The 16,803-nt window shown below is 37.4% G+C and overlaps 1 protein-coding gene across 1 annotated transcript in view; it reads left to right on the plus strand.

Moving 5' to 3' along the window:
• The window catches only part of FDX1 (ferredoxin 1), a 32,527-nt gene extending 20,122 nt beyond the window's left edge, over nucleotides 1–12,405 (plus strand). Inside the window, exons 3-4 of the mRNA XM_508877.9 lie at nucleotides 6,037–6,166; nucleotides 11,503–12,405. Of these exons, the coding sequence (XP_508877.4) occupies nucleotides 6,037–6,166; nucleotides 11,503–11,617 (245 nt within the window). The 3' untranslated portion in view covers nucleotides 11,618–12,405. The remainder of the gene's footprint in view (nucleotides 1–6,036; nucleotides 6,167–11,502) is intronic.
• The last annotated feature ends 4,398 nt before the right edge of the window (nucleotides 12,406–16,803 follow it).

Here is a 16,803-nt window from a genome sequence, read left to right on the forward strand (position 1 = left end):
TAGCCAACCACTGATAAAGACACTAAAAGCTGACAGCCACCAATATTACTCTGGGGCTGTGTATATAATAAGTTATATAACTTTTGCACCTCATTCCTTCATATACATCATATATTAGTATACCCATATTGTGATCAGCTGCAAGTTTTAGCCTTGTAGTTGTTGTTTGTTACTTTTATATCCTTTATTCTTTTATAGTTTTATAGATTATCTTCCACTGTTTATTTTGTAGGGTTCTCTGTGTATATGAAAAGCCAAAAAAAAAAAAAAAGCTCCCCATTTTGTGAATAGCTTTTGTTTCCATAATCTATTTTCAGATCAGCTGCTTGTTATTTGGAATTTGTTTTCCCATAAAAAATAATGTTGGCTAAATTTTTGAGCCAACACACAGAACCTATTTCTTCACAACTGACTTAATCACCATTTGTAGCTTGTTTTTTGGGATAAAATGCATTGCACCTTCTAACGCTTGTAATTGTAGCTGCTGCTGCTTTTCTTCTACTTTTTTAAAGAGACAAGGTCTCATGCCAGTCAGAATGGTGATTATTAAAAAGTCAAGAAACAACAGATGTGGTGAGGTTACAGAGAAATATGAACACTTTTACACTGTTGGTGGGAATGTAAATTAGTTCAACCATTGTGGAAAACAGTGTGGTGATTCCTCCAAGATTTAGAACTGGAAATACAATTTGACCCAGCAATCTCATTACTGGATATATACCCAAAGGAATATAAATCATTCTGTTATAAAGATACATGCACGTATATGTTCATTGTAGCACTATTCGCAATAGCAAAGACATAGAATCAACCCAAATGCCAATCAATGATAGGCTGGATAAAGAAAATGTACATATACACCATGGAATACTATGCAGCCATAGAAGGAACAAGATCATGTCCTTTGGAGGGACATGGATGGAGCTGGAAGCCATTATCCTCAGCAAACTAATGCAGAAACAGAAAACCAAATACCACATGTTCTCACTTACGTATACCACATTTTCTTTATCTCTTTATCACTTGAGAGATATTTGGGTTGTTTCCACCTCTTGGCAATGGCCAACTGGTTTTTGACAAAGGTGCAAAGCAATTAGTGAAGAAAGGGTATTCTTTTCAACAAATGACGTTGAATCAGTTGGATATTCATGTGGGAAAAAAAGGTGCATCAACCTAAACCTCACATCTTATAAAAACATTAATGCAAAATTGACTTAGATCTAAATGTAGAACTTAGAACTATAAACTCCTAAAAGAAAGAACAAGAAAAAATCTTTAGGACCTGTGGGTAGGTAGGCAGAGAATTCTTAGACATGACTGGAAAAGAATTTATATATAAATTCTTATATATAAGAAAAATAAATTAGAGTTCATCAAAATTAAAAACTTTTGTTCTTCCAAAGACACTGTTAAGGGACTGAAAAGCCAAACTACAGACTGGGAGAAAATACTTGTAAATCACATATCCAGTGAAAGGACTTATATCCCGACCATGTAAAAAGCTCTCCAAACTTAACAGTAAGAAAACAACACAATTAAAAAATGGGCAAAAGATATGAACAGACACTTCACCAAGGAGAATTTAGAGATGGCAAATAAGCTCATAAAAAGATTGAGGGGCATCTGCACCTGAACTTGTATGTGTGAACGACTTTGTGTTGTTTAGAGTTTCTCCTAGAGGCACAAGAGACTAATGGTGATGTCATACTCCCAAGTGGCTTTGGGAAAAAAATGAGGCAAAGTTTAAAAAAAAAAAAGATATTTTAAACCTTTAATTTCTTGGAGAAAATGTGAATGAAAGTCACAATGTGACACCACCAGATACCTACTAGAAACAAACCATGGGACATTCAAACAGTGGAATGCTTCTTAGCAATGAAAGGGAGCAAACTATAGATACATGCAACACATTGGATGAATCTCAAAGGCATTGTGTTGAGTGAAAGAAGCCAGTTTCAGTCAAACACTGTATGATTCTATTTATATGAACATTCTGGAAAAGACTAAACCACAGTGATAGAGAACAGATCAGTGGTTACCAGGGGTTAGGGATGAGGTAGACTGTGACAACAAAGCAACAGCAAAAGGGAATTAAAAGTTTTAGGCTGAGGAAGCTGCTCTGTACCCTCAGTGTGGTGGTGGTTACACAAGTCTATACATACATTAAAACTCATAGAACTGGCCAGGTGCGGTGGCTCACGCCTGTAACCTCAGCACTTTGGGAGGCTGAGGCAGGCAGATCGCCTGAGGTCAGGAGTTTGAGACCAGCCTGGACAACATGGTGAAACCCCGTCTCTGCTAAAAATACAAAAATTAGCCAGGCATGGTGGCTCATGTCTGTAATCCCAGCTACTCCAGGAGGCTGAGGCAGGAGAATCACTTGAACCCGGGAGGTGGAGGTTGCCGTGAGCCGAGATTGCACCATTACACTCCAGTCCAGGCAACAAGAGTAAGACTCTGTCTGAAAAAACAAACAAACAAAACAAAACAAAAAACCTCATAGAACTGAACACTGAAAGAGATAACTAGTAATTGGAGGACATAGCTATCATGAAATTGGCAATATTTTATGAGATAAAGAAAACAGAAGAGGAGTAACTTTTTTTTTTTTTTCTTAAATAGCCTCTTGTTCTTCTTACAGTTTTAGGCTCTTTTTTATACCCAAATATTTACCTTATTTTTGCAGGGTTTTTTTTTCCTCCTAAATACCCTTTTTGGTTAGGTGTCTCCGATATTCTCTAAAATTCTTTAATTTTTAATAAACCGTATAGGTTAAATCTCAAAACAAACTCTAGAAAACTACTCATCTGTCTTCTTATGGATTTTTGCAAGATTGAAAGTTTCTTTTTACTTTTTTATTTTTTTAATTTTTCTTTGAGCCCTGACCATGGCAAGGACAGAATAGTTCATAAGTGCTATCCATGGGGTCTTGGAAACCCTTGCTACAGATCGTTTCTGTAGTGATAGTTGTTCTAACCCAATCTGACCGTTAGCTTTCTCTGGTTTAGTGTTAGCTCTCTCACATAGGCTGGTTTCATTCTGAGTCTTACAGTTTCTGTTATATTTGAACTTCTTCCTAGTCCAAAGAATAACAAAGGATAAATTGTTGGCAAGTTTTTATGGCAGAAAAGGTTCGAAAAGGACCATAAAATAGTGAGGGATCATGAATGTGATGTGTTCATTTAAAGAATAAATACGGGACTAGAATGTATAATGGGAACTTAGTGTGTAGGCACCAAAAGTTAATCTGAAAATATTCAGCATTTTTCAAATTCTTATTAGAATAGTCTCTTCAGCGCTGAGCTTAGCAACTTAAGCAAGATGTGGAAATAATTGCCGAGGTTCCTGAGAAGAGCCATGAAAATTTAAATAAGAGAATAGAATAATACCTTTAGGAGAAAGTTAAAAGAACTGAAGCTTCCTAGGGAAGAGGGGGAGAGTTTGAAGCCTATGAACAGCTAGAACAGGTTGGTAACTCTTCATTTCAACTGGCTACTGGTACAAAAAGCAATGTCCTTTGTTTTTCAGGAGGGATTTATTGGCATATGAGCCTTTTCTCTCCATTTAATGTATAAGTAAGGCAACTTACATTATTGTATGGCAGTACAATAATTATTAGTTGCCTACAGCATTGGGAAACTTAAGTCGAAGTCATAACTCATCTCTAACTAGTGGTATGACCTTAGTCCATTTCTTTAACTTTTGGGGCTCAATTCTTAATTCCTCTTATGTTTACAAATAAAGTTGAATTACTCTAAGAGTTTCTGTAACTTTGGATAATAATAATAATGTTTACCAACACTTACATAGTACATACTATCTGCCAGTCATGGTTGCCAGTATATATATTCATATATATTAAGTATACAGTCATGTGTAATTCTTGGAACTACTATGTGAGGTTAGTATAGTTACTCTTGAGGAAACTGAGACATGGAAGGTAAAGTAGCCCAAGGTGACAGGGTTAGTAAAAAGGAAAGCTGTGGTTGAAGGGAGGAAGTCTGGCTAACAGCCCATGCCCCTAACTCTGAACTTTACTATATGGTCTCCCTCTTCCATAATTCTATTATTGCTTTGAATTGGATTTAATAAAAATGAAGATTTAGAGAAACTTCACAATGGTGTCTTTTTGTTTTTGTTTTGTTTTGTTTTGAGATGGAGTCTCCCTCTGTCGCCCAGGCTGTAGTGCAGTGGGGCAATCTCGGCTCACTGCATCCTCTGCTTCCCAGGTTCAAGTGATTCTTCTGCCTTAGCCTCCCGAGTAGCTGGGATTACAGTTGTGCACCACTACACCCAGCTAGTTTTTGTATTTTTTAGTAGAGACAGGGTTTCACTACGTTAGCCAGGCTGGTCTCGAACCTCACGTGATCCATCTGCCTCGGCCTCCCGAAGTGCTGGGATTACAGGTGTGAGCCACCGTGCCCGGCCTGTTTTTTTTTTTCCTTACGGTAAAATATAAATAATAAATGCTTAAATTATAAGGAAGGAACAACTCTAGTTAAAATGATCCATTCAGAGGAAAATTAAGAAGGTTACTAGTTGTTAACAGTGGTTGTGTATATTTCATATAATATTTAGTGACCAAAAGAGAATATAAATCAAACTGAAGTTACTCTGAGGACTCTATATTCTTTGAAATTGTACAGTGGCTTTAAAAAAACTGTAAAAACAAACCCGAATCACTGTTTTTAAAGTCAGATTTAAGCAGACTGTGATTCTGCACGCCTCTGTTGTCAGGTCCTCCCCTGGGATACTAATGTGTTCTGGATGCCATATTTTAAGAAAAGCCCAACTGGCCTTAGGGATGGGATTTAGAACTGTGTTATGTAAGAAACAGTGGAAGGACCTAGTGGAAGGACCTGGGGATGCTCAGCTGGGAGAAGGAAGAATGATCTCAAATAAATGAAAAGCTATCCTTTAGAAGGATTAAACTCCATGGGATAGCGTTGGACCAGTAGGTGCTAGTTACAGAGTGGCAGACTTTAGCTTGGTGGAAGCCAGCCAAATGCAAAATTGGCTGACTTATGTGGTGTCGGTTTCTTTGTCAGGAGATTTTCAAGTGAAGGCTGAGTAATACCAGGAAAGGGATGTTACAGAGCAGATTCGTCCTGGTTTAGTTGGACAAGGTGGTGTTTTAGTTCTCTCATCACAGTGTCTGGCGTACGATATGTACTCAGTAAACCACTGTTAAATTAATGACTTAAAAAATGGAACAGGATAAATATTCTGATTATTTAAGACCATAGTGACTTATTTTAAAATGACTTGATTGTGTCCAAATTACAAGGAGAGATTGAGAGGGAAGAACATTTAACTTAATTTAGCTATAGGTTTGATTGCTTTCTAGTTCCTCTTATATACCATAACATTCATCGCTATTATGTCAGTAATTACTATGTAAGTTTAAAATTGCACACATTTTTATATGTATGCATGTCTCAGCTTATTAACTTGTAAGCTCTCTATTAGGACTATATTTTCATAGGTATTCCTTCACAGCACCAAGCCAGAACCTTTGTGAAATAATATAACGTGAGGGATTTCAAACTCATGCATGTGTGTGTGTGCGCGCGCATGTGGCAGGAGATGGAGGCTTGTTGCCCCTATTCTCTTCATTTTCACCTTTCATTTATGTATTTTTTTTTTTTTTGAGACAGAGTCTTACTCTGTTACCCCGGCTAGAGTGTAACCTCAGCTCACTGTAACCTCCGCCTCCCGGGTTCAAGTATTTCTTCTGCCTCAGCTTCCCTAGTAGCTGGGATTACAAGTGTGTGCCACCATGCCTGGCTCATTTTTGTCTTAATTTTAGTAAAGACGGGATTTCACCATATTGGCCATGCCGGTCACGAACTCCTGACCTCAAGTGATCTGCCTGCTTTGGCCTCCTAAAGCGCTGGGATTACAGGTGTGAGCCACTGTGCCCGGCCTCACTTGTGTATTCTAATGCTGATTCTAACGTTCAGAAGCCTTCACTGAACCAGGTTTGAATCGTCTGATGTAGAAGGGACTATGTTCAGTGTTTGTTGCTTTTGTCAGGTGCATGTGAGGGAACCCTGGCTTGTTCAACCTGTCACCTCATCTTTGAAGATCACATATATGAGAAGTTAGATGCAATCACTGATGAGGAGAATGACATGCTCGATCTGGCATATGGACTAACAGACAGGTAAGATTTTTGGACTGCTTCGATTGTAATAATAATCTGGGAACATAGATGTTTTATTATGTTGTCTATGTAAGGCCAGACCCATAAATGTAATAGTGTTCTACCAGGTTAAATAACAGTCACAGATTTTGAGTATCAGATATGTGGCATTTCTCTTTGTTTTCACTGTTCTACAGTTGAGACCTTATGAAATTTTACAAAAGTAAAAAAAATTAATTGGAAGTATAAGTTCTAGATCCTAACACCTCCTCTTTAGTCTCTTTTTACTCCAGGAACTAATATGTATCACAACTGAATGGAGGGGTTAAATCTAATGCTTTTATATTTGATAACTGAACACAATTATAATGGAAAGTTTCACCTATTAGAGAGAACAGAATTTTTCTTAATTATATATAAGAAACTTAATATATAATAGTAATTATGTTAAAATGAATAGCTCTTTTTCTAAGTGTACCTTAAAGTAATCAGAGCTTATTCTTGTTATTAATTAATAGAGTTACTCTTAAAAGTGGTGAGATTTACAGTAGCAAGTGACATCAAGTGATATCTTATTTTTTTAAAAAATTATCTAGTCTTTCGATTGGAGTCAATGAAGGTAGCTAGCTGATATACTGTTTCAAGGGGTAAGATAATGAGGGCATATTACTTAATTAAGGTTGGCTTTGTTTAACTCTAGTTTGGTGACCTTAATGACAAATAATTTTTTAAAAATTAAAGATAATAGTAATAATAGTTTTATTTCATGTGTATTATATAGCTACAATTTTGTTATACACTTTTAATATAAACTACCTCATTTAATCCTCACAAACATTTTCAGGTCATTTGTATTTATTTAGAGAAGAAGAATCATTTTGTTCCTTTTATAGTTCATTTCCCTCTTGGTGGATGTGAGACTGATAACCCTGGGAAGAGAAACTGGTGAAATAGTATCTCTTTGGACACCAAAGCAGAGTGGATTGTGGCTACTGTCTGCCTGTCCTCTCACATCTTCAGTGCCGTGTTCTCTATGAGCACCTCCTTTTTTCCCCTTAACGCAGAAACTAAATCCAATGACTGTATTAGTTTGGTTCTGAGAATTGTGTCTCTTAATAAGAGAGTTAAATCATAGCTAACTGCTTGCCCTTTTATACAGTTACAATTTGTAGATGCCTGTAATAGATAATATTCTAATTGAAAAGAAAAGGAAAAGGGAGAGCTACAGTTAGATACAAAAGGTCTATAATAAATGTAAGCTAGCAAGAGTATTGATGATAAAATTTCCAAGTTTTACAGCTACACAATAGAGAGCAAGGAATAGCTTTTATGGTGTTTTATAGCTGGTATTCTTAAGTACACAGCATTTTAGTAGAAATACTTTGTGGGAAAGAGTATAATGGATTTCACAGGTAGCATTTACAAAACACATTGACATATTTGGAATGGAAAGAATTTTGCTCAAAGCTAGTAACCACATGTAAACTTATTTTTAGGGTATCAGAAAGTTTCAGAAAAAGAAATAAGGAAATTCAGCCTTTTAGTTCATATACTTACTTTAAATACTATGTAAGTGTTGTTAATTTTTAAGCAAAAACACCATCGTTTCTTTTTTTTTTTTTTTGAGACAGAGTCTTGCTTTGTCACCCTTGCTGGAGTGCAGTGACATGATCTTGGCTCACTGCAACCTCTGCCTCCTGGGTTCAAGCAATTCTCCTGCCTCAGCCTCCCGAGTAGCTGGGATTACAGGTGCCTGCCACCATGCCCCGCTAATTTTTGTATTTTTAGTAGAGACGGGGTTTCACCATGTTGGCCAGGCTGTCTCGAACTCCTGACCTCATGATCTGCCCACCTTGGCCTCCCAAAGTGCTGGGATTACAGGCGTGAGCCACCGTGCCTGGCTTCAATGTTTTATTGGTTGTCCTTAACCTTGATTGTTGATGGATGGATGGACGATACATGGACAGCCTCATTGTTTTTTTCATACTGGTTACCTGTCTCCCTTTCCCCATTAAAGGAGCAGCCATGTCTTATTTTACCATTGTATCTCCACTGCCAGATTCACAATAGAGGTCACTAACTGCTTGCGGAATTAATAGTTGATGGAAAGGGAGATTCAGGAATTACCTGTGAGTTTACACTGGATGATTGTCATTGCTCCCTGCCACCAGTTTGCATGGGCAATCTACACAGAGGCCTCAGATTCCTTATATGTAAGATGAGGATAATAATAGTACCTACCTCACAGTATTGCTGTGTGGAGTTAATGAGGAAATATATGTGAAGCTGTCAGAACAGTGCTTGGTGGAGAAAGCGTTCATTAAGTGGTAGTTGTTAGCATTGTAACTACCATCATATCGACTTATCTATTGGGAACTTACTGTAATGCCTAGGCACTTAAGTATTATTTCTAACCTTCAGGGTTAGGCAGTACTATCACCATGTTGTAGGTTGGGAAACAAGGTTTAGTTATCGCGGATTTGCTTAAGGCTGCACAGGTAGTGGGTAACACCCCTGATTTAAATCCAGCTGTGTTGAGCCCCAAAGCCTTTAGTCTTTTACTATTTCAAGCTGCTTCTCTGAGTTGAAAACCAAACCCTAGAACTAAAGTAAACCTAATACCCAGTATATTTTCACCATCAGGGATATGTGGCAAGAGTGACTGGAGAAAATACCTTCCACGTTTGCAGAAATGTCAAAATGTTGTGGGACTCAAAATGTGAAATCAGGGGAGCCTTGTTGTCTGTCTCCTTCTCTAGAAGTATGAGACACTGTCTGTACTGGTGGATCTTGGAGCCAGAGATCTTTAAGGAGGTAGAAGAAGTAGGAGAGCGAGAAACTAGCCACAGAGCGCCACTACCTTATTCTCTAGACTGAGCAGGAGCTTTTTGTTCCGTCTCTTTCTGTGTTCCCATAACAGATTTATTGTTCTTCTGTCACCACACTTGTGGTACCCTGCCATGTTTCACTGATAACTATTTCCATCTCTGTTTCCCTTACTAAAGTAACCGTTCCTTGAAGACCAGCATCATCTTGCTATCTGTATATGAATACCAAGAGTAACCAACAGACTCTCTAGAGCTCCCTGCTGTCTTAATGAATTTGTCCAAATTGGCTTGCCACTTTTTCTCTCTTGCAGACAGAGCTTAATGCATAATTGAGTATTGTGAAGGCTGTTTCCAATTCTACAAATAAAGAACTCTTGGTAGAGGGGATTTTTTTCTATTAGTAATCAGTATTTCTCATGGTTAAGCATACTCCTTTACTCCAAAACTTCCTGGTGGTTCCTCCTTGCTCACCAGAGAAACACAGGCCCCTTAACTGACATTCACAGCTGCCTGTGGCTCTGGCCGCTTTTCTGGCCCATCATTCCCCTTGTCCTTGTTTACGCTGTGCAGCAACCAAGCTAAAACACCCATCTTGCCTTAAATGTGACTTGAGCTTCTTTGCATTGTGTTGCCTTTGCCTCACATACTTTTCTCCTTTATCTTGTACTAAATAGTAAATCCTACCTATCCTCCAAAGCCCATTGTGGACAACACCTTCTGTGGCCAGAAGTAAGGGCTTTCTTCTTAGACCTCTCAGAGCCATTTGGCTTTCTCCCTCGGTGGCATTTGCCACAGTCTCACATGTTAACTATCTGAATGTGTCTCATCTCATCCCTTTGATTGAAAGTTTACTCATTAATACTGGCATTAGCAACCAATCCTCACAGCAGTCCTGTGAGGAATACTCCTGCTCATCTTGAAGATTAGGTTAGGAAACTACCATTTGGTGAGGTTAAGCAAGTTGCCTGTGAACATGGTATATTAAGTGCTGGATTCTGCACTGCTGGTCTCTTTGGCTGTAACTCTGATGCTGTCTCTTTAGTGCATCCCAGTGCCCAGAAAATAAGAGGTGTTCAATAAGAAAGTGTGGAGTTGATTTGCTCTTCCTCATTGACATTTAATATTGTGCCTTTAGGTGCTCAATAAATGCTTCATGAATACATTAATAAAACCAAGACCTGAATATCAGATTTCATCAAATTGAAGACATGTCAATTGTAAGATTAACATTTCTTTTTATATGCCACTAAGGAAGATAAAAGCACTGCTAATTCAAATATGGCACAGTGTTATCACTTAACATATTTTCTGAATATTGAAAGAGTTATTTAGACTTATCTAGACATAGATTTGAATTATATATCACTGCTAAGAAAAGAAAATGGCTGAGTGTGGTGGCTCATGCCTGTTATCCCAACACTTTGGGAGGCTGAGGCGGATAGATCACTTGAGCCCAGGAGGTTGAGACCAGCCTAAGCAACATGGTGAAACCTTGTCTCTACAAAAAATACAAAAATTATTCAAGCATGGTGGTGCATGCCTGTAGTCCCCGCTACTTAGGAGGCTGAGGTGGGAGGATCACCAGGGCCTGGGAGGTAGAGGTTACAGTGAGCTGAAATCATGCCAGTGCACTCCAGCCTGGGTGACAGAGCCAGACCCTGTCTTAAAAAAAAAAAAAAAAAAAAAGAAGGAAAATAAACACAAAATAAAATTAGTAATAATTCTGCAAAAAAAAAAAAAAGAAATTATAGTCATTCTTAAAATGACAAATATTTATTAATTCCAAATTTACACCCTGCTTTCTTTCTGTATTATTCTTCATTTTCATTTTGTAGTCTTTTTAGACTATTTTGAAAAGTAGGTAAATTTGACATGTGGTACTTACATACTTTGCATAACTAAGTTGAAGAGACCCCTGTATGAATATTGTCACCAAATCTGTAGCTGTGACATGACCATTACCTGACAGTGTAGCAGTGATTGTAAGATTCCATTGATTTTAAGATGCTTCTTGATTTTCAGAGGTGGTAAAAATTTGAGAAAAAATATGCTCTTATAATTGATGACTTAAGTCTATGTATTTATTCCAGATTTCTTCTTTTAAAGGCTTTAAAAAGTGTAGCTTTCTTTTACAGTCTGTGTGGTTTTAATTATCTAGGAATTGATTAATCATTTTCTTGGCCTTGCTAATAACCTCAGTTCTCCACCATTGTGCCTTCTGATTGTTTCCTTGCTTGTCAGCTCTTTGACCAAAAAGTAGTGGTCTGGTGAAACAGTTAATAGATAATAGGAACCAAAGGGTAAAGTGAAGCTTTGGTACACCAAGTTTATTGTATTCATATTTACCTTTTGTTACTCTCTAGTTGACAGGGTTGGTTATATCTGTTTTGACATAAAGGAAATTTAAAAGGTTAATAAGTTCCCTGACTGCTTTGGGTAAGAAAACATAAAGACTATCTTAAACAACTGCATTGCCTTGTGAATATATATACGTAATACTAAACCATACCTTCCCCCTTTTCCATACAGATCACGGTTGGGCTGCCAAATCTGTTTGACAAAATCTATGGACAATATGACTGTTCGAGTGCCTGAAACAGTGGCCGATGCCAGACAATCCATTGATGTGGGCAAGACCTCCTGAACTAGAACAAATAGGAATATTTTCATGGAATTTTACCTATTTTTATAATTATTATTTCTTAAAGTGATTAAATGAGAACATGGATGAGTGGACTTCGTATTATGACTAGCTTTACTATTTTAATTCACCTTGCATAACTACTGAATTTTGTCATTCTTGAAAGTATGCAATTTTTATTTTGGTTATATTACAAAAATGTCAATCAAATATTAAAAAATAGTTAATGTGATAGAAAAACCTTACATATTTTTTTCTTATGTTTGTTTAGCGACTTTAGCAAAATGTTTTCATATAATCTCATCTGTTTACCTAGAAGATAGGTTAAGGAAATACATTATTATTCCTGTTTGATGTGGGTGAAGGCAGAGATCTAACCTGGCTTGTTTAGGGCCATACCACTAATTAGAAAATCTGTACTAGAACCTGTGTCTTATTACTATAAGGTATGTGTTCAGACTGAAACTGGAGAAATTATGACTATTTTATTTATAGTAGTAGTTAAATCTGAATGTGTATGGACAAAAATATTTAATTGCTCAGTAAACTGCTTAACTTCAAAGATAGTTATTAACCTTATAAATAAATATTTCAAAATTTTGATTCTGAAGTCTAAGTCTGAACGTAGACATTATAATGCTATCAAAGAAGTTTGATCTCTGTTTTGACTAAACTAGAGGAAAAATGATTGGATGTGTTTATTCTTTTCTAAGCAGAATGGTTTAACTTTGTACTCTTTGAAAAATAATGCTGATTTATAAATCTCTGCCTATAACAGAGTGGAAACCTTATGAATGAATTGTGTTTCTCTGTCCTGAGCTGAAGAAGGGAATGAGCAGACTGACACGTCGCAAAGCCCCAGGTGGCGCCATTCTCTCATGCAAGGATGGGGCTGCAGGGTGAGCAGCGTGGGCTGCAGTGTGTCAGTCCCAGGAGGGAGGGAGTGGTGAGCACCACAGATTACCACGTATGTGTGGAAGACATTCGTATCCTTATCTTTACTATAAATAAATTCGTAAAAGTTAACAAAGGGGTACACAGTATGGTCTTTGGAAATATAATAAAACATCAACTAACTTGGACAAATTGTGAGGAAGAGCAGAACAAATTAGTAGAAAGAGGTTATAAGACAATTGAGTTAGCTTCATGTGTATTATTGCAGCTTGATCATTTATATAAATATTTGTCTAGTACAATGCTTGACATATAGCATTGTGTTATGCCCATTGGGGACACAGGGGTGAACAAGACAAGGAATGCCATCAGGGAATTCACCTTTTATTAGGAAAATGTAAAATATGTATGTATATGCAGATAATTTGCTTGAACTAAACTGACTAGTTCTGCAAAATAAGATTTTAAACTAATTCATATGTTAAAAGTGACTAGGAAGAACTCGAAGTATCATTTGATGCTTAATAACTATTGAGTAGGTTTTTTTTGGGGGGGGGAGGGCGGGACAGGGTCTTACTCTGTCACTCAGGCCAGAGTGCAATAGTATGATCTCGGCTCACTGCAACTTCTGCCTCCCAGTTTCAAGGGATTCTCGGGCCTCAGCCTCCCAAGTAGCTGGTACTACAGGCACGGACCACCATGCCTGGCTAATTTTTGTATTTTTTCTAGGGACAAGGTTTTACCATGTTGCCCAGGCTGGTCTTGAACTTTTGAGCTCAAGTGATCCACCCACCTCAGCCTACCAAAATGCTGGGATTACAGATGTGAGCCACCGTGCTTGGCCATAACTATTGAATGCTTTCTATGTGGAGAGTGCTTGTCTTAATTTTCTGTTGCTATAATAGAATACCACAGACTGGGTAATTTATAAAGAAAAGAGATTTATCTGGATCATGGTTCTGGAGGCTGGGAGGTCCAAGAGCATGGTACCAGCATCTGCTTGGCATCTGGTGACGGCTTTCTTGCTGCATCATTACATGGTGGAAGGGCAAGAGAATGCGAGTGAGAGCAAGAGGGCAAAATGATTATCCTTTTATCAGGAGCCCACTTCTGACATAACTAACCCACACCTGAGATAACGGCATTAATCCATTCATGAGGTCTCTGCTCTTAAAGGAGATCACCTCTTAAAGGACCCACCTTTCAATGCCATTACACTGGCAATATAATTTCAACATGAGTTTTGGAGGGGACATTCAAACCATAGCAGTGCTATAATTTTAAAGTACTTCAAAGCCAATTTATTCTCTTAATTAGCTTCATTATTCTTGTCTTTGTGTGTGGATTACCTAAACTCTCCTTCCAGAGCTACTTTAATGATTATATTCAACCAAAGCACTCTAAAATTTAGAGTATAAATTGTCTTATATTTCAAATTAGAAAAGTTCAAATGAAGTTTAATTGTGTTATTTTATAAAAACTTCTAAAATTATTAAATAGAGGATATAATCTATAACTGGTTTGTATAAAGGTGATTTTTCAGTTTGAAAAAATCCTTCTGTATTTGATATATGTGTGTTGTAGGTAAATGTGTTGGTTTATCTATTGCTGCAAAACAAATTACCCCAAAACTTAGTAGCTTAAAACAAGAATCTTGTATTATTTCAGACAGTTCCTGTGAGTCAAGAATTCAGAGTACGGAGCAGGGATAGCTTGTCTCTGCTCCACAATGTATAGGTCTTAAGCTAGATGACTCAAAGGCCAGGTTCTGGAATCATCTTCAGGCATATTCTTCATATGACTGGTGTCTGCTGTTGGCATCAGCTGGGGGGTCTAGGAGAAGATACTGGCTGGAACACCCACACATGGCTTCTCTGTGTGGCCTGGACTTCCTCACAACCTGGTGCCTGGGTTCCAAGGGCAGGCATCCTCAGAAGAGCATGCATGCCAGGCAGAACTGGATCCTCTTAATGAGCTAGTTGTGGAAGTGACACAGTATCACTCCCAACTATTCTTTTCATTAGAAGTGAAGCGCTAAGTCTGGCCCATCATCAGAAGGGAAGGGTTTCCAAGTATTTGGAGATATCAGAGTAACTGTTAACTTATTGGCCCCTTATCTCCTGTGAATATTGGCCTTTTAACTAACAGTGTTCTAAACTTAAGAGGAGCTAGCTTTTTCTCTTACATTTGAAAGATTCTTGTGTCTCCTTTATTATGATGGCTCACTTGTTTTATTCTATAACTCCCAACATTTTGCTTCTTGACTATTGATTTAAATGAAAGGAAAAAATAGCAGGCTCTCTTTCAATGCTGTGTAATTTTTTTTTTTTTTTTTACCTTTTGTAGTCATTTTTCCACCAAGAAAGGCATCTTCCTTTGGTATAGAGTTCTATGTAATTATTGGTTATGTGCTAATACTTAATATTGTATTTGGCTTTCACAGATAAAACCAACCTATAATTAAGTAATTCAGAACCACTGAATTTCTTAAGTGAGCTGTTCTAAGGAATTCTAAACCTTTTGCCTTTAACTGTGAAAATACTGTCTAATTTTTCTGTCTCAAAGGACAGCTTTCCAATTTTCTTACTAGCTATTTAAGTATCATATGATGATCCATGTGGTCACTGTAGTGGTCATTCAACAGTTACTAGAATGATTATATTTACTTGAAAAGTTGTTTTCTAGGAGAGACTTCAACTATTCATATGTTTCCCCATCTTTTCTTTTTCTTCTTTTTCACAAATCTTTTAATTGTTTTTCCTTCCTTAAACTACCTGAAATTTTGTGGTAAGCCACATTTTGGATCAGAATTTGTTAGATGGCTTTATTTATAGCACAATTTATTGTTCTATTACCCCAAAAAATAGGAATAATGTATTTTACATTACTAAAACTTTATAAAGTAAATAAACCATAGTAAGACATTCAAACATTACATATAAACTTTGTTTTCTATTAGAGAAATATTGAATAGTAGAAATATGATCTTGGTTAGGCAATGACAGGATTCTTTTAATGTGTCAGTATGTCACATGATATCAAGTTATTTTTATCAGATTTTTTTCTATTTATAATTTCTAGAATCTGAAAAATTAGAAAACCAGCTGGCAGGAGGAAGGCATGATCAGTAGCAGGCACAAATACATGTGGCTATAATAGAACAGAAATGGGGAGTTAAAGGATAATTTAAATCTACCAGTAGCAGCTTCCAAGGGGAGTTGATAGAAAGGATCTCACGGTGAGGGGCATCACTGCCTCAGTGACTGTTAGTAGTAAACTATCTAATAGAGGTCTCTTTCCTTTTTCCTTTGACTCCCATTTGCTTATTATCTAAGATATTATTTGTCATTTAATTTTTAGACTTGATTTGATAGTAATACAAAATTAAGCAGAGCCTTTTGCCTTTCTGGCTCCCTTGCTTACTAGTCATTTCTGAAATCATCAGCACTCAACTTGGTTTACCTCAGTGGCCTTTATCACTGTCTTGTCTGTCCCATTACTCTGCTTCAGGCCGCCCTTTAGAGCATTTACTACATATGGCATATGTAGCATGTACTCCATGTAGCAGTTAGCACATCAGCAGTTTTCATCATCAGTTTTTCCCTGATAGAATAGCAGCTACTTTCTTTTTTCTTTTTTTTTTTTTGAGACAGAGTCTTGCTCTCTTGCCCAGGCTAGAGTGCAGTGGTGTGATCTGTGCTCACTGCAACCTCTGCCCCACTTGTTTCAAGCAATTCTCGGGCCTCAGCCTCCCGAGTAGCTGGGACTACAGGCGAATACCACCAAGCCTGGGTAATTTTTTGTATTTTTAGTAGAGACGGGGTTTCACCATGTTGGCCAGGCTGGTCTCGAACTCCTGACCTCAAGTGATCCACCCGCCTCAGCCTCCCAGAGTGCTGGGATTACAGGCCTAAGCCACCGTGCCTGGCCAGCGCTTACTCTTTTTATGAATAAGGACTCAGTTGGTGTTCGATTTTATAACTGCAATGTCTATCATAGTATTTAGCCCACAGTAGGTATATAGTAAGTGTTTGAATTAATCAAATCCTGATCTTACAAGGAATCTGCTTCTAGCATTTGGCTCTGTGGCAGTCACTTGTTATGGATGGGACTACGTAAGCTCAATACAGAACAATATACTGAGCTTGCATCCTAACTAAACAGGAGTCAGGTATTACATAGGAATGTTTTTTTAAAAAATGAGGTAATTTCCACTGCATTGAAAAGGACAGTGTTCAATTCATCAACTTTTTTTTTTTTTTTAACATATCTTGGAGGAAACCGCCTTCAAATGA

The sequence above is a fragment of the Pan troglodytes genome, chromosome 9 (genome assembly GCF_028858775.2).
Source record: "Pan troglodytes isolate AG18354 chromosome 9, NHGRI_mPanTro3-v2.0_pri, whole genome shotgun sequence".
Lineage (NCBI taxonomy): Eukaryota > Metazoa > Chordata > Mammalia > Primates > Hominidae > Pan > Pan troglodytes.